General features: G+C 37.0%; 1 protein-coding gene across 8 annotated transcripts in view; it reads right to left on the bottom strand.

Moving 5' to 3' along the window:
• Positions 1-21,684, bottom strand: part of SLC38A9 (solute carrier family 38 member 9) — a 78,322-nt gene extending 56,638 nt beyond the window's left edge. Inside the window, exons 1-3 of one of the 8 annotated variants that reach the window (XM_049649457.1) lie at positions 21,521-21,676; positions 20,587-20,686; positions 8,001-8,147 (exon numbers count right to left, since the gene is read on the bottom strand). In XM_049649457.1, the coding sequence (XP_049505414.1) occupies positions 8,001-8,113 (113 nt within the window). In that variant the 5' untranslated portion in view covers positions 8,114-8,147; positions 20,587-20,686; positions 21,521-21,676. Of the gene's footprint in view, positions 1-5,376; positions 8,148-20,586; positions 21,466-21,520 lie in introns of those variants that run through there. The other 7 variants (XM_049649462.1, XM_049649455.1, XM_049649456.1 and 4 more) reach the window with 7 other exon arrangements.
• Positions 21,685-21,938: the final 254 nt, after the last annotated feature.

Consider the following 21,938-nt stretch of genomic DNA (forward strand, 5'->3'; position numbering starts at 1 on the left):
AAGTCTGTTATTAAACATAAAAAAGTCAAAATAATAATTTTAATGGAGCAAATGACAACACTAGTTAGTATCTTTGTATTTCATGTAATACAAGTATCAATCAGTATTTTCACTAAAAAGTGTTTATAGAGTACAAAATGTTTAAAAATCAGTGAAGTTACACATTCAAAATATTTCAAATATGGAAATTTGCAAATATAAATCTTCAAATAAAAAATAAGTTTATAAAACTTTTTTTTTAAGTTTATTTATTTATTTTGAAAGAGAGAGAGAGAACAAGTGGAGGAGTGGCAGAAAGAGAGGGGGACAGAGGATCCAAAGCAAGCTCTTTGCTGACAGCAGAGAGCCTGATGCAGGGCTCGAACTCACAAACCGTGAGATCATGACCTGAACCGAAGTCAGACACTTAACCGAGTGAACGACCGAGTCGGGTTTTTTTATATGAAATCTTTTTTATAAGCTTTATAAAAAGCTATAAAAGTTGATAAACTTTTTAATAAACATTTTAAAAAGTTATAATTCTAAAGTAAATTATTAGATAAGACTATATCTAATGTTTCTTTCCCCTTTGCTTCCTTCTACCCTGGTTACTTTCCAAACTGACACTCCTGAAAAAACTGGTCCAGAAGAACTTCAAGACCTTCCTCAAATATTTAGTGTCCCTTAAGTGGAGTGTTCAGACTAGGTGGGCAGCTCCTCTACTCTGGCCAGAAGCTACGGAGTTGTAGCAGTTTTGATTTCTCCCACAGTTAACTTGGTAGGGATAGTTCTGTCTATTAAGTCCTCCCCTTCCCCAGCAGAGAGATTAGCCACCTCTGAAGATGCAACTGTCTTTCCCCCACCTTCTCCAGGTGCGTATATGTTGGGGAGTAAATGCTAGAACTGAGCAGAAAGTAGAGCTAGAATGATGTAAGAAATGAAGGAGGAGAGAGTGGGGGATAATTTGGAGAGGGAACCAAAAAAGGGGAACAAAAGTACTGGTTGTTTTCAAATTAACAGTATTAAAAAAACGCTAGTATTTTGGACTTTAAAAATAGCATGGGATACTAGAATATACAAAACAGCACTGCAATCACTCAATGTAAGAACTGAGTGACATCAGGGAGGATGAAATCTACCAAGTAAATTTCAACAAAAACTTCCACATAATTGCTGGATGAGACACAAATAAACTTCAAATCAGTTTGAATTACTGTGTAGCAAAATACTATAAAATATTTTTTTTTTTAATTTTTTTTTCAACGTTTTTTATTTATTTTTGGGACAGAGAGAGACAGAGCATGAACGGGGGAGGGGCAGAGAGAGAGGGAGACACAGAATCGGAAACAGGCTCCAGGCTCCGAGCCATCAGCCCGGAGCCTGACGCGGGGCTCGAACTCACGGACCGCGAGATCGTGACCTGGCTGAAGTCGGACGCTTAACCGACTGCGCCACCCAGGCGCCCCAATACTATAAAATATTTTAAAGTAATAGAGCACATTCACTTATTATTGATAATACACATAAGTTTTAATATACTGTTCATAAATAAAATTTAATTATCAAGATTATATCTTATAATTTCTATTTTGTTTTATAATGTACATAATAACGTTCAGAAGTATAAGTACATACTTTGCAAATGAATACCCACACATATGTACACACATACACATATTCAGTCCCATTATTTTTAGATTATTTTATTTTTTAACTGATAAGGGTGGTATGATGAAAAAAGTAAATGTTAATTAACCCCTGGTTGAAAGTTATGGGTTCCTTATTTTAGCATTCTAAGCTTTATTTAGCTGTAAGAACTTCATCAATACCATACGGACACAGAACTTCACCTGAATATTAGTTCTCAGGCCTGTGTATCTTAATTAAATATGGTTCTGCTAAGAATGAATTTCAAAATTCTTGAATTCAATGCAATTCAAGCTTTCACATTTTGGTTTAAGAGAATCTGTAAATTGTTTTAATTCTACTGTCCTAAAAACAATTCTTTTAGGGCCACAAAATGAGCAGTAACAGCAATGTGAGGGTTTTTGTTTGTTTTTAGTATCAGCACTGAATTGAGGCTAAAAGAATTTTAAAAAATTTCAAGTTAGAAGCACTTGTATATAAATACTAATATATAGTTCTTCAATTTTTCTCTAGGTTGAAGTAAAACAGTAACACCACCACACTCCATCCTTTCTTCTGCCTAGAAAAAGCAGACCCAAAGGGAACATGGTGAGTAACTTCAACAAAGAAAGATTAGGAATGTGGGGAATCTGGTTTTAAGTCTGTTTGTTAAGTCTGTTAACAATTCTCTAGTTGTATACCTGCAATTGGTTTCATCACTTTTGCAGTAATTATACTATTGCACTAAATGCCTTTTGACCATATACTTGGATATGTTAAAAATACTGAGTAGACAGAGAAAGATGCCAATCCAATTCTTCACACCCTTTCCTCTCAATAAGACCTACTTGGACTTGACCCTAATGAGCACCAGTCAAACCAACTGGGATACTTCTTTCTTCAGGCTTCTCCAAATAACGTTAATGAGGGAGGAAGGGAAGAAAATAAAGCAGAACTAACTCCAAGGTGACAAACAGCAAGATCAGATATAACAGATAGATCTAGGGAAAACAGAAAGATCTAGGAAAAGAAGTGGAAGCAAATCATGTAAGCAGATAGGGATACAACAGAGAAGTTGAGCAAACAAAGACATTTGGAAAAAGAGGAAGGAGGAAAAAATATATAAGAACAAATATTTCAGAGAATAAAAGGATTCCAATGGGACTAGAAATAAGATCCCATTTATTTATTTATTTTTTTTTAATTTTTTTTAACGTTTATTTATTTTTGAGACAGAGAGAGACAGAGCATGAACGGGGGAGGGTCAGAGAGAGGGAGACACAGAATCTGAAACAGGCTCCAGGCTCTGACCATCAGCACAGAGCCCGACGCGGGGCTCGAACTCACGGACCGTGAGATCGTGACCTGAGCCGAAGTCGGGCGCTTACCCGACTGAGCCACCCAGGCGCCCCGAAATAAGATCCCATTTAAAGCATTTCTAGCTTAAGAAGCATTCTCTTTAAGCATTTAGCAAAAAAGTGTTCCAGTGGGGAAAAAAAATAGTGGAACATAGGGCGAAGGGTGAGAGAAGTGGACTGAAGAGGGAAAGCAGAGGGAAGAGAGTAGGAGGAAAAAGAAGGAAGAGAGGGAGAGTATAGAAAGTAGTGCTACAACCAGCATGGTGGCCATCTGCTCTATGCTTCTGCTAAATCCCTCGTCTCATCTACTTAACACAGACGGCACGTTCCTCAAAATGTAATTTATGCAGGTCTGGAAACCAATCTTCCTGGGAAAACTACTTTTCTACCTTTTGTTGTACATCTCCATAATCCCAAACTATGAAACTACTAAGGCTCAGTAACCACTTCCAATCACTATTATTGGGCCAGGATCTACCCTTACAAATAAACTCCTCACTTTGCTTTGTCAGTCCTTCTCTCCCCTAAAACCACAATTATTGCTATTCAGTATTATTGACAGATGAAACAGAAAGAGGCTAGCTTACATGTGTGCAAACTAGTTCACATTCTAAAAATCCAGGGGCCATAGCAACATGTATTGTAAGACATCAGGAATGTTGCTTATTTTGTTTTATTTTTTTAATTTTTAAAATGTTTTTATATTTTAATTTTTGAGAGAGAGAGAGAGAGAGAGAGAGAGAGCGCGCTTGAGCAGGGGAGGGGCACAGAGAAGGAGACACAGAATCTGAAACAAGCTCCATGCTCCGAGCTATCAGCACAGAGCCCCACACAGGGCTTCAACCAGTGAACTGCGGGATCATGACCTGAGCTATAGTTGGACGCTTAAATGACTGAGCCACCCAGATGCCCTAGAATGCTGCTTATTTTAAATATCTACTTCTACTCCACTGGCTTACCAGACCTCTTGCAATGTTATCAATTACAAAAATCTAACTTTTAGGTTATGCTTTTGTATTTCCAGGTTTACCATATTAAAATGCAAATAGCCATAGAAAGATAATAGACTAAATCTCTGACACATTAGATTGCTTTCCATTAAAACACCAAACAGAGAACAGATCCCTACAAGAACAGGACAGATAAGTACTGGTAAAAAGGGCTAAGGAAAAGTATGGTTTACCAAGCATTGCCTAAAAGAAAACTCCTGAGTGAATTCTTGCCCTGGGGAACACAGGGCATACAGAGAAGAGCATGAAAGCTCTAGGCCCTAGGAAAAATGGAAAAGGAAATATCGGTAGAAGAAAACTGAAAAAGGAGAGCTCAAAACAAATTAACCACTTCACAATTTGGTTTCAGGCTGGCTGGACTGTTCAACTCCCAAAGGGCATAATCCCAGAGTCGCAGCACAGTATGAAGCAATCCTGAATACCAGCTCTATCTTGGGTTCCAGAAAGTCTGGGAAAAGCAGGAAAACAATCTCTTAGATGAGTGATTGCCAATGGAATATATCACATATGGCATAGGAGATTTCTAAACCTTTCTGTCCCTCCACCCACATTCCTAACTCCACCCCAAACCAGGTGGAAACTGAAGGGGGAGGAGAGGTGTGTGGAGAGAAAGGTGTACACATGTAGTCTGTAGTCTGCAGACGTTCCTCAAATGATCCAAATGGTAATGTCATGTATTCCTACTCTATGGTGACATGCTTCCTCTGCCATCTGACTAATTAGATCCCACTTCCACCAATGTGATTGGTGAAACGGTTTTAAGAACTCTTCTGAACTGATACATGATTTTGCTTGCCACCTAGTGGAGATAAAATTAATCACAAGCTGAACTGAGGCTAAGTAATCTAAAAGTATCCAATAGTTGTTTGCTATACTCTGACAGCCTAACATAGTTTCCCAAAGGGTGGCTACATGTAAGGATTTTTAGGTGGCACAAGGATGAATGCTATCTTAACTACTTAATATTTACCACAATGCACGTTAGAATAAAGTATAAACAATACTTAAAACACATGATTTCACAAACATGCAAAGATGAGGGTAAATTAAGCCTAATTTTAAAAAGTATAGGTTTTTAAAATATATCTAAATTATATTACACAGGTAATACTATAATGGGACACCATCAAAACTATACAGTGACTCAAAAATGACCAATGTTTTAGAAATAGTTGTCTAAGCTGGTTCTTCTGATAGAAGATAACTTCCCTCAGTATGTCTGAGTATTTTTTATGCATATAAGTAATATAATCTTTTTATAGAAATAACAAAGTTTTTAGGTACTCCTACTTTTTTTCTCATCAAATAATTGTTTTTTTTAAAGAGAAATTATTTCACAGGTAAATTATCATTCATTACTGCTAAGTCTCTATAAATATTTGCCTTCCTTAAAACATGCTTACCTATGTAGTTATCCCATGATTGTCAATAGTTGATTCTTTCTCATTTTGACAAGTTTTATTACAGAAAATATATTTCCATTTAATCTACACAGTTAAACAAATTCTCACAGAACTGTCTGAACTCCTGACAACCTATTGCAATGGAATGCACTTTAATGACCTATGTTCTATTGTCACAGTGGTCAATTATCATAGAATTTAGAGGTTTTAAGAACATCTTGAGCATTCAATAAGCATTCATGAGTTCCTGTATTCACTTGATGTTGGAATAAACAAGTGAAAATTGTAAGACTCGTTTCATTATCTTCTCTGATGGCTACTATATTTCTCATAAGACAATTTTCACATTGCCATCTCTAGTTTCAAGAAAGACTGAAAAACTAAGTGTCTGGATAATAGAAATAGGATTATCAAGACTAGTTTAAACCAATCCTCCTACATCTCCTGGATTGGAACCTATTGCCACAGTCAACAAAATTAAAATCCTGTTGGCAAGGAATAGGTAGGGTGGTTGAATAGTTGTTCGGTCTATCTGCCACACCGCCCACCTCCTAACTCTCTCTCTGAGGAGGCAACCACTCTTACAGTTTACTACTTACTCTTCCAGAGTCACTTATACATATTGTATCATATACAGTTTTTTAAATTTATTTTTACCCAAACGATGGTACCCTATACACACTATTCTTCATTTTTTTGATTTAACAAAGTAAGTTGAAGACTTGTTCCATTTTAATATGTAATAAAGCCACTTCTTTCTTTTTAATGGGGGAAAATATTCCATTGTATCAATATGCCAAAATTTATTTATTCAGTCCTGTAAAAAAAGACATTTTGATGGTTTTAAATCTTTTACTATTATTATAAAATAATGCATTAAACAACCTTGTACATATATTATTTGACATCGTGAGTTCATGCTTACAAGTAGTGAAATTCCTGGGCCATATAAACTTTGGAATTGGCTGCTGGCATTTTGGGGCTGGGGGAAACACTAAGTTATGGACTAAAATTAAAGAGCATGACAATGTATTTTAGAATCCTTCCACTGAGTGCAAATTATGCTTTTTCATTATATGTCATATTTTACCAATTCTAACATATATACATTTCTAAAATACGAATGCATCTCATAATCCCATAGACCTTTTAATCACTGTCAGCCAGGTGGCAGTCATAAAAGTAATTATTCCTGATGGTATGACAGGTAACTGTAATTCCTGGTCACTTCACTCATCAAACCATTTAAGGACCATTTAAGAAGAAATATAAGCCATGATATTGCCAGAAAACCTTTGGTGACACCTTCTGGTAAGATCAGGAAAGTGCAAGCATCAAAACTAAAAGGAGGTGTCAGTGATTTGAAACAAAATTCTTTCAACAAATACTACATTATTGTTCTTTTTTTTTTTTTTTTTAACGTTTATTTACTTTTGAGACAGAGAGAGACAGAGCATGAACAGGGGAGGGGCAGAGAGAGAGGGAGACACAGAATCTGAAACAGGCTCCAGGCTCTGAGCCATCAGCACAGAGGCCGATGCGGGGCTGGAACGCAGGGACCGTGAGATCATGACCTGAGCCGAAGTCGGACGCTCAACCGACTGAGCCACCCAGGCGCCCCGACATTATTAATGTTCTTAATGGTACAAAGGACAATTGTGTGTGGGAGGGGAAAAAACCAATTCTGACGACATCAAATTATAAAACTGATCGCAAAGAATCAGATTCGAAATGTGAAGCATTAGTAATATCTTAACTGATACATTTTGCTTATATTTTCATTTTTATAATTGCATAAGAGATAGATGATAAAATAACCAAAAATAAAAAAATAAGCTCAAGAGTTCTTTCAGTAAATTAAAAAAAAAACATTCTCAGTCCTAAGAGACTATTACATCTGATGTACTGGTAGCAGTTTATCTTAGTATTGTATTACCAAAAAAAAAGAACAGTTCAACTCATAATCAGCATGTCAGATTTGAAAAAAATACTCTGAATCTTACTTTAGATCCCTCAGTAGTATTTTAAAGTTCCTATCATGCAAATTTTGCACATGTAAATGTTACTCATATATTTTTTCTTTTCTTCTATTACATTTTCTTACTAGAATACTATTCATCTTTGCCTATTTTGTAAACAGCCACTTTACTGAATTCTCTATTTATAATAATTTTTCAGTGAATTCTTTTGGGCTTTCAAGGTATGCAATGAAACAAAATTTAAACTCAAATTATCTTAAACTATCTGCTGGAATTTAAACTCAGTGAAGATAAAGACTATTTAATTTTACTGTTTTATCTTCAGCACCTAGCATATTACCTTGTACAAAGCAGGTAATCAAAATATATTTGTTACATAAATGCATCTCACTGTAAATCTTACTCCAACCCCTCCCACAACATAGATGGTAAGCTGAGTCAAAAAAAATCGGATACAAAAGAGGAAATAGTATTCACATTTTTTCTCTCCCACATACAAACATACAGATGCTATTAAGAAACTGGATATTTTATATTCAAAGGACTGGATATTTTATATTCAAAGCTATACATTTTTGTTATATAATTGGATCTAGTTTAATAAAACCTTAATTATGAAATAAATGTTTTATTTTAAACACTTACCTTTTGGATCTTAGATCTGATGAATCAAACTGGATATTCATAGGTCCAGGATTTATTTCATGATCTACTTCAGGGATGAGAAGATGCCTAGAATCACTATCCATATTTGCCATTTTTCTTAGTCTCTAAGCACGGATGAAGTCAGTCCTATATAAATCAGAATGGATAAAAAATGAAAAATTATTTTGCTACTAGTAATACATTTGCATGTATAAAGATACTGGAAAAATATAGGAGTTTGCTGATGATACCTTACTTAATGAGGTATATGCCTAAAATATTTTATCAGAAATTTGCTAAGTTGAAATGGAGTTACTGTTTATTTTTCAGATTAACTAAAAATAAGTGGAACAATCCATTTCCGGTAATAAAACAGAGTAGCCTATTTGGGCCCATTTTCCTGCAGAAAGCTATTTAAATTATTGCATAAAATACAGAAAACCTCTTTTGAAAAGCATCAAAAATAATGATGAAAAACAGCTCAAGAAAATGCTTCTGTCCAGAGAGTATTTGTTGTACCAGGAGAAAAGGGACTGAGGTTTTCAAGGCCATGTGAAGTATTAGAGAAATAGAAGATAAAACCTATGATTCACCCAAAGTAAGGAATGATATAGTAAGACACCATCCCCTCTATTTCCAATAACACAGCTGGGAGTACAAAGAGCTTTACCATCAAATTAGGGATTAACAAGCGGTAATAGTGTCTCACTCCCTCACAATGGAACTACAAACAAGATTTCTTGACACTGCCACAGGCAGTGTGTATGTGCACACGCACAAGCATGCATCTTCAGAGGGGGAAGTGTTATATACCACAAACTGTGCTTTATGTGGATTTGCAAGGAGGTCAAAACACTTAAAGCTGTGAATATAATTTAAAGTTAACCTGCCTAATTGGGCTTCTAAGTAACTGCTAGAAACAAATGTAAATCTTTTCTGAGAGGACACAACTTAATCGTATGCCTCAAAGAAGACCTGCTAATAATCTTTCAAAGACAATGAACAGCACACAGTCAAAAATAACCTAGTATGCAAAGAAATAAAGTACTATTCATAAGAACCAGAAGAAACAACAGCATAGATTCATAAAGACTTCAACTTTAGGGGTTATGAAAACAAGATCAGAAAACAATTATGCTACCTATTTTTATATATAAGACAAAGTAGATATACATACAGTGGAATATTACTCAGCCCCCCAGAAATGAAATCTTGCCATTTGCAACCACATGGTTGGATCTACAGAGAGTAATGTTAAGCAATATAAGTCAGTCTGAGGAAGACAAATATTTTACACTATCACTCATATGTGCAATTTAAGAAACAAAATAGCAAACAAAGGGAAAAAAGTGACAAAACAAAAAACCTCCTCTTTTTTAAAAATTTATTTACTTTTGAGAGATGGAGAGGTAGAGAGAAAGAGGTAGAGAGAGAGGAAGAGCGAAAATCCCAAGAAGTTCCCACACTTAGCATAAGAGCCCGAACGAGGCAGGGCTCCATCTCAGGAGCTGTGAGATCATGACCTGAGCCACAATCAAGAGTCAGAGGCTTAAGTGACTGACACACCCAGTTGCCCCAGCTGACTCAACTGTAGACAACAAACAGATGGTTACCAGAGGGGAGGTGGGCAAGAGGATGGGTGAAACAGGTGATGGGAATTAAAGAGTATATTTATCTTAATGAGCATTGAGTTAAATACGAAATTGTTGAATCACTATATTGTACAACTGAAACTAATACAATGCTGTAAGTTAACTATACTGGAATTAAAATTTAAAAATAAACAATAAAATAAAGTAAAACAAAGAAAAAAAGAAGATTGTAAGCACAATGTCTTCCTCATCATAGAAACTAAATTCAAGGGGCGCCTGGGTGGCGCAGTCGGTTAAGCGTCCGACTTCAGCCAGGTCACAATCTCGCGGTCCGTGAGTTCGAGCCCCGCGTCAGGCTCTGGGCTGATGGCTCGGAGCCTGGAGCCTGCTTCCGATTCTGTGTCTCCCTCTCTCTCTGCCCCTCCCCCGTTCATGCTCTGTCTCTCTCTGTCCCAAAAATAAAAAAAAAAAAAAAAAAAAAAAAAAAGAAACTAAATTCAAGAGGGTTTCTTCCTTCTATTGTCAACTTGCTATTAAGAATTTTTTATTTAAGGGGTGCCTGGGTGGCTCAGTCGGTTAAGCATCTGACTTGACTTGATCTCACCATTCGTGAGTTCCAGTCCTGCATCAGGCTCTGTGCTGACAGCTCAGAGCCGGGATGGAGCCTGCTTCGGATTCTGTGCCCCCCTCTCTCTTTGCCCCTCCCCCATTCACTCTCCCTATCTCAAAAATAATCATTAATAAAAAAGTTCAAAACTAATGAACTAGAAGATAAATCGGAAGAAACTATCCAGAAGGGCAGAGAGAGAAAAAAACAGACAGAAAATGTGGAAGATGGGTTAAGAGACATGTGAGAAAGAATAAGAAGGTCTAACATGCATGAAATTGGAGAAACAGAGAGAAAGGAGATAACAGAGGTAATATTTGAAGAGATAAAGGCTCAGAATTTTCCAGAATTCATAAAAGATAACAAGAAATTTAACAAATCCCATGCAGAATTCATAAACAATCTTATCATAAGACTGGGAAAAAAAGAATTAAAATTCCAGACCAAAGGGAAAAAAAGTCAAGTGGTCTCACAGTGTTCTAAGGTCCTTGTATTGTCCGGATCAACACTGTACTTTGAATGCATGTTGTAATTTTAAAGGTAACTACTAAAATAGAAAACAGTATATAACTTAAAATCTAGTAGAGTAGGAAAAGAGAATGATAAAAAAAAATTGCAGACCTAAACAAAGGCAAGAAAGAAGAAAAACATAAAAGAGGTAGGACATGTAGAAAACATAAAGTAGGTAAGATCTTCCCATTCTTTCTTAAACCCATGCTAATCAGGCTATCTTCCCCATCATTACACAGAAAGTGTTCTACAGTACCAATGACCTATACCCACTGGTCATTTTGTTAGTCTTTAATTTACTTGCCCTATCAGAAATAAGTCCCATAAGGGATCACTCTCCTCCTTAATAAACTAGATTCACTAGGGCTCCAGGTTTTCTCTATATCTCACTGGTCCCTCCTGCTTCTGTCTCATTTACTATTTGCTTCTTATGTCCCAGAATTCTTAAAACTGCAGAGTCCCAAGGTTTTCTTCTCTGTATGCCTTCAGTTTACAGGTAGTTACCCAATCTCATGTAACATCATTTATGTCATATAATACAGCAGCCACTAGTCACTTGTAGCTATTTATATTAATTTAAATGGTTATTAATATTAGTATTATTAATATTAATTTATAGTAATGTAGATTTATATTAATTACAATTAATTTTTTATTACAATTAAATTTTTAAAAATTCAGTATCTGAGTTACACTAACCACATTTGAAGTGCTCAATAGTCACATGTGGCTAGTGGCTACCGTATTGCACAGTGTAGCTATAAAACATTTCCATCATTGTACAAAGTTCTATTGATCTAGACAATGACCACTTCCATGTTAACATTTCTAAACAGAATTTCTCTCCTTGTATATCAGACTTGTATATCTAACTGCCTACTTAACAGGCTTTTTAAAAATTAATATAATTGACAACACTGTATTAGTTTTAGATGAATAACAATGATTTGATATATGTATACATACTTCTTAACATCTTTATTTGGATATACAGACAACCAGTATGTCCAAAACTGAACTTTTAATTTTTTCCCAAAAAACTACCCCACCCATTGTTTTCCTGATTTCAATTGATGGCATCTCCATTCTTCCAGTTAATCAGGCCAAAATCCTTCAAATTTCCCATGACTTCTTTTCTCAGTGTACATTCAATCTATTAGGAAAATAGTGTTGGCTCTCTCTTCAAGTATATCCAGGATCTGACCACCATCATTTGTTACCAAGATTTCTACAACAGTTTCCTAATGGAGCTCCCTGCTTCTACCCTTATCCCTTTAGAGTCTCTGTACATAGAAGGGAGAGTTGTAGAGTGATACACTAAGGCATTTGATCTCACCCAACTGGTTTTTATCACTGGGGGAAGTGCTATCAGACCAAGTGGGTAAATTTGGGATGCTGAACATCCTACAATGAACAAGATACCTCCTACAATAAAGAATTATCCAGCCCAAAATGTCGATAGTTCTGACGTTGAGAAATCCTGCTCTGGGGGGTAAAAGAAGAGGTTGTGATAGGGAGGGACTACAGGGGACCTTATATGGTGATGGCAAATCCTATTGTTCAACTTGATTCTGGTTATATGGCCATTTGCTCTACAATTAGACATGTATTAAGCACTTTTCTGTACGGATGCTATATTTCACAAAGCACACACACACAACAGCAAACTCCGTAAAGTGAAATAAATAGGCTTTAACATTTAAAGGCATGTGCTTTACCTTTATTCCTCAACTATAAGTTATTATGATTATTCTCACTTTATAAATAAGGATACAAGGCACAGAGAAGTTAACCAATTACAAAATTAATAGGTAGGGGGAAGAGTTAGAATTCAAACCCAGGCAGTGTAAGCTCAGAGCCTGTACTCTTTGTCACTACGCTGTGCTTCTTTCTTGTTCTTTGCCCTTTCTCTGTCTTCTTTCATTTTCTTCTGTTTCTTATTACCAGATGACTTAACAAGTAAAGTTTTATTGGTGCTGTAGTTGTTTAATGGTCCTATGTCTGCTGTTGTTATTTTTCTAAATATATATATATGACAGAGTAGAAAGAAAACGTGGTTTTTGAGTAAGCAATCCTTACCTGTCACTCACTATCTATGTAATTTAAGATTAACCATTTAACTGCCATGAATCTATTTTCTCATGTGTAAAACTGAAACAATAACATCTACCTCACTAGTGTGGTTGAAAACTACATGAACTAATGAATATTATACTTAATACTTTGTAATGGGAAACTAAATGTTCCAACACATTATTATTCCTCTCTGAAAACAAATGACAAAACTTGTGTTTTTACATATGCAGCCTCTTGAGGTTTTCTTCTTTTTTCTAAGTGAAAAATTCTGCAGTAATGAGGTAGAGAGAAGTAGGCAAATGTTGTCAAATGCTACTAATAAGTTTGACATGGATGTTGGCAACATATTCTATTCCCAGAATATGTGCATTTTCTTTCCTCTGTCTTTTCTTTCCATTTCTCTTTTCTGCTCTCCTGCCCAGCATTTAAGACAAAGCTCTCATTAACTTATTAGTCTTACTAGAGACAAACAAATAATGTTAAAGAAGTACCTTACATAATGGTGGTTTTTCAAAAAAAAGAGAAATCAAAATACTACCATCTCCAGTCATAAAAGACTTTATTTCTGTATCTTCCTATACAGAGTACACAAGTAAAAATGATTATTTTAAGATGAGACAACTAAAATACTGAGTAATGGCAAACTCTGAACAATATATGCATTCAAAACTTCTCAGTGAGCCTCTACAATGTACTTAGGTACCAAGGGAAAAAATTTTTTTAATTTTTTTTTTAAATTTTTTTTTAAAGTTTTTTATTTATTTTTGAGACAGAGAGAGACAGAGCATGAGCAGGGGAGGGGCAGAGAGAGAGGGAGACACAGAATCTGAAGCAAGCTCCAGGCTCTGAGCTGTCAGCACAGAGCCTGACACGGGGATTGAACTCACAGACTGTGAGATCATGACCTGAGCTGAAGTCGGATGCTTAACCGACTGAGCCACCCAGGCGCCCCAAAAATTTTTAATTTTTTAAAACGATTTATTTTTGAGAGAGATAAATACAGAGAACGAGCAGGGGAAGAGCAGAGGGAGAAGGAGACAGAATATGAAGCAGGTTCCAGGCTCTGAGCTGTCAGCACAGAGCCTGATGTGGGGCTTGAACTCACAAACTGTGAAACCATGCCCGGAGCCAAAGTCAGACACAATGGACTGAGCTACCCTGGCGCCCCTAAATTTTAACTCATGGTTCCCATCCTCAATAAACTTAAAAAATATTATCCAGCCCAATAGAAGTCTAGAAACTAGGCATCTTATCCTAAATCACTTACATAATAAAACCTAGTAAGATGTTAATTACCATTCTGATTTTCAGTTCATCATTTCACTTCTAATTAAAATCTATACCAATTGCTGGTCCTAGCTTCCAAATTAGCTTTGTAATATATCAGTGCAAGATTTGTAAAAAATGTTTATTTATTTATTTATTTTGAGAGAGAGGGGGATAGAGAGCAAGGAGGGGAGGGGCAGAGAGACAGAGGGAGAGAGAGAATCCCAAGAAGGTTCCGCATTGTTAGCATGGGGCCCAACGCAGGACTTGAACCCACAAACCAATGAGATCATGACCTGAGCTGAAACAAAGAGTTGGATTCTTAACCAACTGAGCCACATAGGCACCCTGCAGTTCATCATTTCACTTCTAATTAAAATCTACACCAATTGTTGGTCCTAGCTCCCAAATTAGCTTTGCAATAGATCAGTGCAATATTTTTTTTTATGGCAAAAAGTTTACTTGACTGTTTAAAACACAGATTCACAATTTACATATTTGGATGTGAAGCATCAGAAATGATCCTGAATATCAAGTGTACATTATTCAATGGTAATTGTTATTAAAATTTCATTAAGATAAAAGTAACTGAGACAAAGTAATTTTACCAAAACAGAGTTAGTTGAGAAGCAAAAACACAAACTTAATCTTTCAGTTCCTTCCTTTACATAATAAAACTAATTAATAATTCAATTGACTTGTTTGGTTTAAAATTTTAAAACTAATAAGCAGTTTTCAAGATTATTTTGAACTACTAATTATAAAACTAGGAGTAATAGTCCTAACAAATTTCCTTAATTTAAAACTGCAGTGACAAATTAACTTGAAAAAGTTGTTCCCTGGATATAGAGAGAAGATATTCTATATAATGTATCAATGAAGAATACATACTGAATTAAGGTGGACATAGGTATTAAAAACTTGGGAAAGAAATAAAGCTATTGTAGAGAAGTTATGTCGTGTATTGGTTTGATATGATTTCAAATCTACGCATTTACAATCTAAGTAAACTTGTTTTAATCCATCCCTTTATGACAAAGAAAAAAAAAGTTTTAGAAGTAAAGTCATTTTGATAGAAGAATGAAGTAATTGTGTCAGGATGTCATCATCTTGTCTGTTTTCACTGGTAAGAACTCATTAGCTCAGCTGCTTATCAATAAAAACCTATGAGGAAGCAACTATGGCATGGGGACATCTGTACTGTAAATAGCAAGTATGTAAGGACTATCAGAATGTTCCCTGTAGGCAAGGCAGCCCTTTGCTGATCTAAAAGAGCTCTCCAAACACCTGGGGGCAATTAGCTCCTGCTGAGGTAAAGGCCACTTTTATCTGTAGTGGCAAAAGCCTGGTACAGCAGTGCTGAAAATCATCTTTCCCATTAACAGGGACAATGACCCTCTTTAGCAATGCGCCTTAACAGGAGACTTTAACTTTTGCGCAGGCAGAAGGACATTAGCTCTGGTTGACTAAGCTGTCTTTCCCAAGTACCAACTCCAAAGCATATACCTTAACTAAATTTGGACTTTATTCCTTTCACGCCCCCCTTGTCCTGAACAACAGGGTGATAGTCTATCATTGATTTGGAGTATGTAATTTCTTTATTGGCTTATTAAGAGACATTATCCTGTATACTATTGGCTTGTGAAATTCCCACAGTGAATCTATCTTAAACAAACCCCTGTCAGATACAATCTCAGTCACAGCATTAATTTGCCTCCTGAAAAAAACCAAGTTATTAGCTTTACAGAACTTTTAAAACATTCTCTCAAATTTCAAAAATTAAATATTTTAGGAATTGAAAAGATGACTGTCAGACAACTAGTATCCTTTTATTAAAAAGAATATAAGAACTGGGGGTGGGGGTGTCTGGATGGCTCAGTCAGCTGAGCATCTTGATTTCAGCTCAGGTCATGAAGCCAGGGTCATGGGATCAGTTTTAAAACTGAGAAAAACACACCCCATGTTGGGCTCCATGCTGAGCATGAAATTTGCTAAAAATTCTCTTTCTGCCCCTCTCCCCTGCTTGTGGTCTCTCTCTCTAAACAAACAAAAAACGGGGAAATTCATTCAAGAAAATCTAAGGCACATAAAAATTTTTCTAAAAATCTATAAATTCATTTGTGTAAACATTTAGAAGCATGCCAGGCACTGCTTAACTCTGTACAGAAATTTGCTGTTATTTCTGAACTTAATAAAACTAAGCTTAATGAAATCTGTATACAGTGGGAGAAAAGTGATCAATAGAATTGCTAAGAAATGCTAGAGACAAAAATTTAATATTGATAAGGAAACATAACCTTATTGCTCCTCAATCTCCAAAAACTGATAAAATTATCTTCAGAAAGCATTGCCAGGGTATTCCTTTATTTGAATTATATACAATGGTTAATTTGGGGCATGGCCTACTCTGATTTATTAAGTAAAGTGTGGTAGTTGAAAGCTCATGTCATACTCCCTGGATTTGAATCTTGGCTCTTCTAAGATTGGGCAACTTATTTAAATTCCTCACTGGTGTGGGGGATAATAAAAGTACTAGTCTTACAGAGTTGGAGATTTAATGAGATAATGTAGGTAACGCACCTTGCTCACAATGAGTATTCAAGAAATATAACTATCATTTTATTTTTTGGCTTTTTAAAAGTAACTAACAAAATTCAAAATTATATCTTGGCTTAACTTAGTGGCCTGAATAAAATCAGCTGACATATCTACATGCCTTTAGTATACAGTGAGTAAACTCAGTAAGGTAAGAAAGATAAAGAAGTTGAGCTTCGAAGGATTACTGAACTGTCACAAAGAGAACAGACCTAAAGGAAATAATTAATTTCTGAAGAAGAAAACTAGGTGTCACTTTGGAGAAAAACTGAGAAAAAGACACACCAATAAATAAGTAATGGGAGTTGGAACTAACCTTTATTTACTGAACACCTACTACTGGCCTAAGTTTTAAATGTTTAAATGCAACTAATCCTTAGAATTTGGGAAGATGTATATATAACCTTCAAATTATAAAAAAAAGAAACTGAAGCTCAGAAATAACTTGTACTGTATTACTTGGCTAATGAAGCCATAGCTGGGATGGAAACCAGGTTACTTTGGTCCCATATGTTATTTCCAGTATATTGCAATGTCTGCCTGAACTTAATGTTTTTTGTTTTTAAAGTTTATTTATTTTGAGAGAGAGAGCATGAATGGGGTAGGGAGGGAGGGAGAGAGAGAGAGGGAGGGAGGGAGAGAGAAAGAATTCCAAGCAGGCTCTGTGCTGCCAGAATAGAAACCAAAGAGGGGCTCGAACTCACTAACTGCAGGCTCATGACATGAGATGTAATCAAGAATTGGTCACTTAACCAACTGAGCCACCTAGGTGCCCCTCAACTTAATGTTTTTAACCAATACTTTCTGCGGTATTGGTTCCTATGCTAAACTGAGAATGAAGTTGAGTTTAGGAAGAGAGGATTCTTGTAACTCCTGGAGATAATACTTTTGCTAAGATTAAATGTTAGGAAACCCAGAATGAGAAAAATCTAATGTTTATTTATTTTTGAGGTGGGGGAGGGGCAGAGAGAGAGAGAGAGACAGAGACAGAATCAGAAGCAGGATCCAGGGTCTGAGCTGTTAGCAAAGAGCCTGATGTGGGTCTCCAACTCAGGAACCGTGAGATCATGACCTGGGCCAAAATCAGATACTCAACCGACTGAGCCACCCAAGCGCCTCCAGAATGAGAAAAATCTAGAAAGATCCTTCAACTTCAGTCAGTCTTACCAAAAAAAGAAAATCAAAGTTAAGGAACACACAAGGGGCATACAAGATTTGATATAAAGGTTCCAGTTTAATCACTTACGTCTATTTGTTCTAAACAAATCTGAAATTTTGTGGCATTGTCAAATTAGCTCTTTATTCCAAACAAGCAGAAAATTGATATCTTAATCATCTAGTCCCTAGTGCTTTTCAATAAAAGATTTAATAACATTCAAGTAAATACCAAGAATTGTAAGGAAATTGGTAATTTTCAGTTGCCTCAATTAGTCAATTAGCTTGAACTTCAAATATCCCAACAATGCTATTTCAAAGGAAATGTAATGCCTTTTTGAAAGTCTTGATAAGTAGAACTACTAGGTAATCTGAAGTTTGATAAATTAGGTTGAGAGGTAAATTAGCAATCCACAGCTAATATTATAATAACACAGAATAGTGCTATCAATGATTAACTGAAATGTTAAATAGCTCTATACCATCAATTTGCCATAGACCTAACACTGATAATAGGGAGCGAAACATGCAAAATGACATATACAGATATATTCACTTCCAATATCTCACTCAGTCCTCTGAGTTTGAAAACAAGGTTCCAGGAGTGCCTGTGTGACTCAGTCAGTTACACTGTCCAGCTCTTGATTTTGGCTCACGTCATGATCTCAGTTTTGGAAGTTCCAGCAAGGTCAGACTCTATCCTGACCATGCATTCTCCCTCTCTACCCCTCCCCAGCATGTGCACTCTCTCTCCCTCTCTCTCAAAATAAATAAACTTAAAAAGAAAATAAAATAAAACAAAGTCCCAGAAGAAAGGCTATTAATGTCAAAGCTAAGTCATTTAATAATGAGTCCCTAATCATGGACTTTAAAATTGGTTTCAGTATGGGGTCTCAATAGGAAAATAACAGTTTACTGACCTGCTTGCTGATGCCTGTGCTGAAAAGTACTTTTCTCCATAAAAAGGACATAGGAAGTAACCAAAGAAAGTTTATATGACACTATTTTCAAAAGGTATTGACTATATCAGTACATTTCAAAGGATGTCAGCTTTTTCCACACTAGGCTCAGAAATGTCCTTTCACAATTCTTTGCAAAAGGATGGCTATAGTATCTGGCCAAGAGGCTAGGATCAATCTGTAATAGTACCCACTCATTTTTGCCCAAAGAAATGTAGAGGTGACCCCTGAATAAAGCAGGTGTTGGGCTGCTGACACCGACTTCCCTCCCGCCCCTAGTTGAAAATGCACATGTAACTTGTGACTCCCCCAAAACTTTACTAATAACTCCTTTTGACTGGAAGCCTTACTGATAACATAGTTAACACATATTTTGTATGTTGTATGTATTATATACTGTATTCTTACAATAAAATAAGCTAGAGAAAACAAAATGTTATTAAGAAAATCTTAAGGAAAATACACTTATAGTATTATACTGTAAAAAATTCATGTCTGAGTGGACCTGTACAGTTCAAACCTGTGTTATTTAAGAGTCAATCACGGGGCGCCTGGGTGGCTCGGTCGGTTAAGCGTCCGACTTCGGCTCAGGTCATGATCTCGCGGTCCGTGAGTTCGAGCCCCGCGTCTGGCTCTGTGCCGACAGCTCAGAGCCTGGAGCCTGTTTCAGATTCTGTGTCTCCCTCTCTCTCTGTCCCTCCCCTGTTCATGCTCTGTGTCTCTCTGTCTCAAAAATAAATAAACGTTAAAGAAAAAAATTAAAAAAAAAAAAAAAGAGTCAATCGTATTGTGGACCCACTCACTATACAAGTATTTATATGTTCCTCCTCAGAGACTGAAAATTAGTACTATTACCTCTGCATATGGTAGTTTCAGATACTGTAATTACATTTCAGTTTAACAGAGCAAGCATTGAAAATTTTTTTTTCTGTAAGAGGCCAGATAACATTTTAGGTTTTCTGAGCCACATGATCTCAGCAGGTACTCAACTATGTCCTTTTGCACGGAAGACAATATACAAATGAGTGAGCATGGCTGTGTTCTAATAAAACTTTATAAAAAATAAATACATCTGGCGGCAATGGTCATAGCAATGCTTATAGTTTACCCACCTCTGTATTGCCAATATAAAAGCCAATGGAACCATATCATAAAAAAGGCAGCCTGGTTAAAGAAGTTATTTTGTGTATATGTGTTTTCTTCTATGTAAGTCTGTACCTGCTATAAAGTCCAGTAACAAACTTATCTAAACTTCTTCTGTATGAATCAGTTAATGGTCAGTCACTAAGAACTGTAATGCTTCAATTCTGATGTGACTATTGAAACATGTTTCCAAACTGATCGATAAATGCTTCAAAAGGTGTTAAATTTGACAGTGCTGGAGGGCAATGTAGTCTAATAAAAGAAATTAGCAGCCAGAGCAATGCAATTGCACCAAAGAACCCACAATGGGAACACTAAATGCTTTCAAGTTATGTTTAGGCAATAAGAAAGAACGCTGATGGAGAAGTGAAATTTAAGTGTATTATAAAATGCAGGCCTAGTAGAAGTTTTTATCCTCCTAATGATTTTTTTTAAGTTTTATGATATCTCCTTTTCAAAAAAATACTATAAATTATTATTTTATTTTGTAATTCAGGTTGGTATTCCCATGCTGTTTACCCTTTACTGTAAATATTTAGGGTATTGTCAATTAGCATACTATTTTTATATGACTGAGACATTCAGCATTTAAGATAGAAAGAAAAAATCTAAGGCTACAGTTCTCAGAGCTCAAGTGGGCATACATTGAGAAAGGAAAGGTGACATCTTAATTTACTACCAACCTTTTATATTACTATTAAGTTTGTAGAGATTTTTCTTCAACTTCAGACAAGGGTTTCTTTGACCTATTGAGAAGTTTCAAAATGTTCCCTTCAGGGATTTCTTGTTATTTTGCATATGTCAGCATTAAAAAGAAAAAAGGAGAAGCAACAGGTTACAATTTGCTGATCTACTGATCTCAGCAATAGATTAAAGCACTGCTTGACAGTCCTGAAAATTAGGTTTTAGTCAAGTTGGCCATTAATTGGCTATTTGGTGGTAAGGGAGGCAGTTCCTCCAACTTGATGGACCTTGGTTTCCTCATCTGTAGAGTGAGGAGAACCTGCTTGACTAGATACTCTAAAAGGCCTCTTCCAGCTCTATTATTCTAAGACAGCTAAGATGTCAAGCCACCTACTATCAAGACACCGTGTCTCACATTTGAGCCGAGGAAAAGTGTGGCAAGGATTTAACTGTTTCGGCCCTCAACCCATTTGTGGTCCTCGCTCAAGGCACAAGGGTGTTTCTTCCCTGATCTGCTTTCTCCAACTCTTCCCTACTCGGGACAGGGAAAGGCTTTCCCACTGCCGCAATAACCCCAATTCTCCCCCTCACCCGGGTGTTTACCTACAGGCTTGAGCCTTGCCTTAAGGCTCAAGCAGGCACCGACTCCCCACAGCCCCTCGAATTCTCTCAGCCCCCATCGGATGGGAGTCACCAGAGCCCAGAGAGGAGCGCGCGTCTCCCCTCCGGGGTGGTCTCCTCTGTCCCGACTTTGGCCTCAACGCTCCCCCAAGAAGCAACTGTTTGGGCGCATTTCACCAAAGAACTTCCCCGATGACAGCCGGCTCCTCAGCAAGCTCAGCGGTTCCCGCCGCTTCCCCTCTGTTCCTCCCACCCCCCACTCCCCGCCCCCTCCCGAGGGGTGATTTTGAAAAACTAGGGAACAAGGCCTACCTGCACCGGCCAAGCCCTCAATCTGGGAAAAATGGGCGAGAAAACGGAGACCCTTTCCTAAATCCACTCAACTTGAGGCAGGAGGGGTTCTCCTCCCCTGGACAGGAAGAGACAACAGCCTCGGCCGCGGGGACCGGCGGGGGATGGAGTTCTGAGCGCACTGAGCCAGGCGCCTCTGCCAAACTTCCCTCCCCTGAGGACTACAACTCCCAGAGGCCTCTGCGAGAGCCAACGCGCCTTTCGCCGCAGAGCCCAGCCCCACTCCCGGCTTTAGGAGGTGGGGCGGTCAAGATGCGCAAATCTTGTCTCCTCTGCCGCCTGCTGTTGGTTCCTGTGTGGGATGCTTCCCTGACGTTTAAAGGCATCGAGGACGAGGAACGCCATCTCCTGCAGTCTTTACACTTCCAGAGGCCACATA

This window comes from Panthera uncia (assembly GCF_023721935.1).
Source record: "Panthera uncia isolate 11264 chromosome A1 unlocalized genomic scaffold, Puncia_PCG_1.0 HiC_scaffold_17, whole genome shotgun sequence".
Lineage (NCBI taxonomy): Eukaryota > Metazoa > Chordata > Mammalia > Carnivora > Felidae > Panthera > Panthera uncia.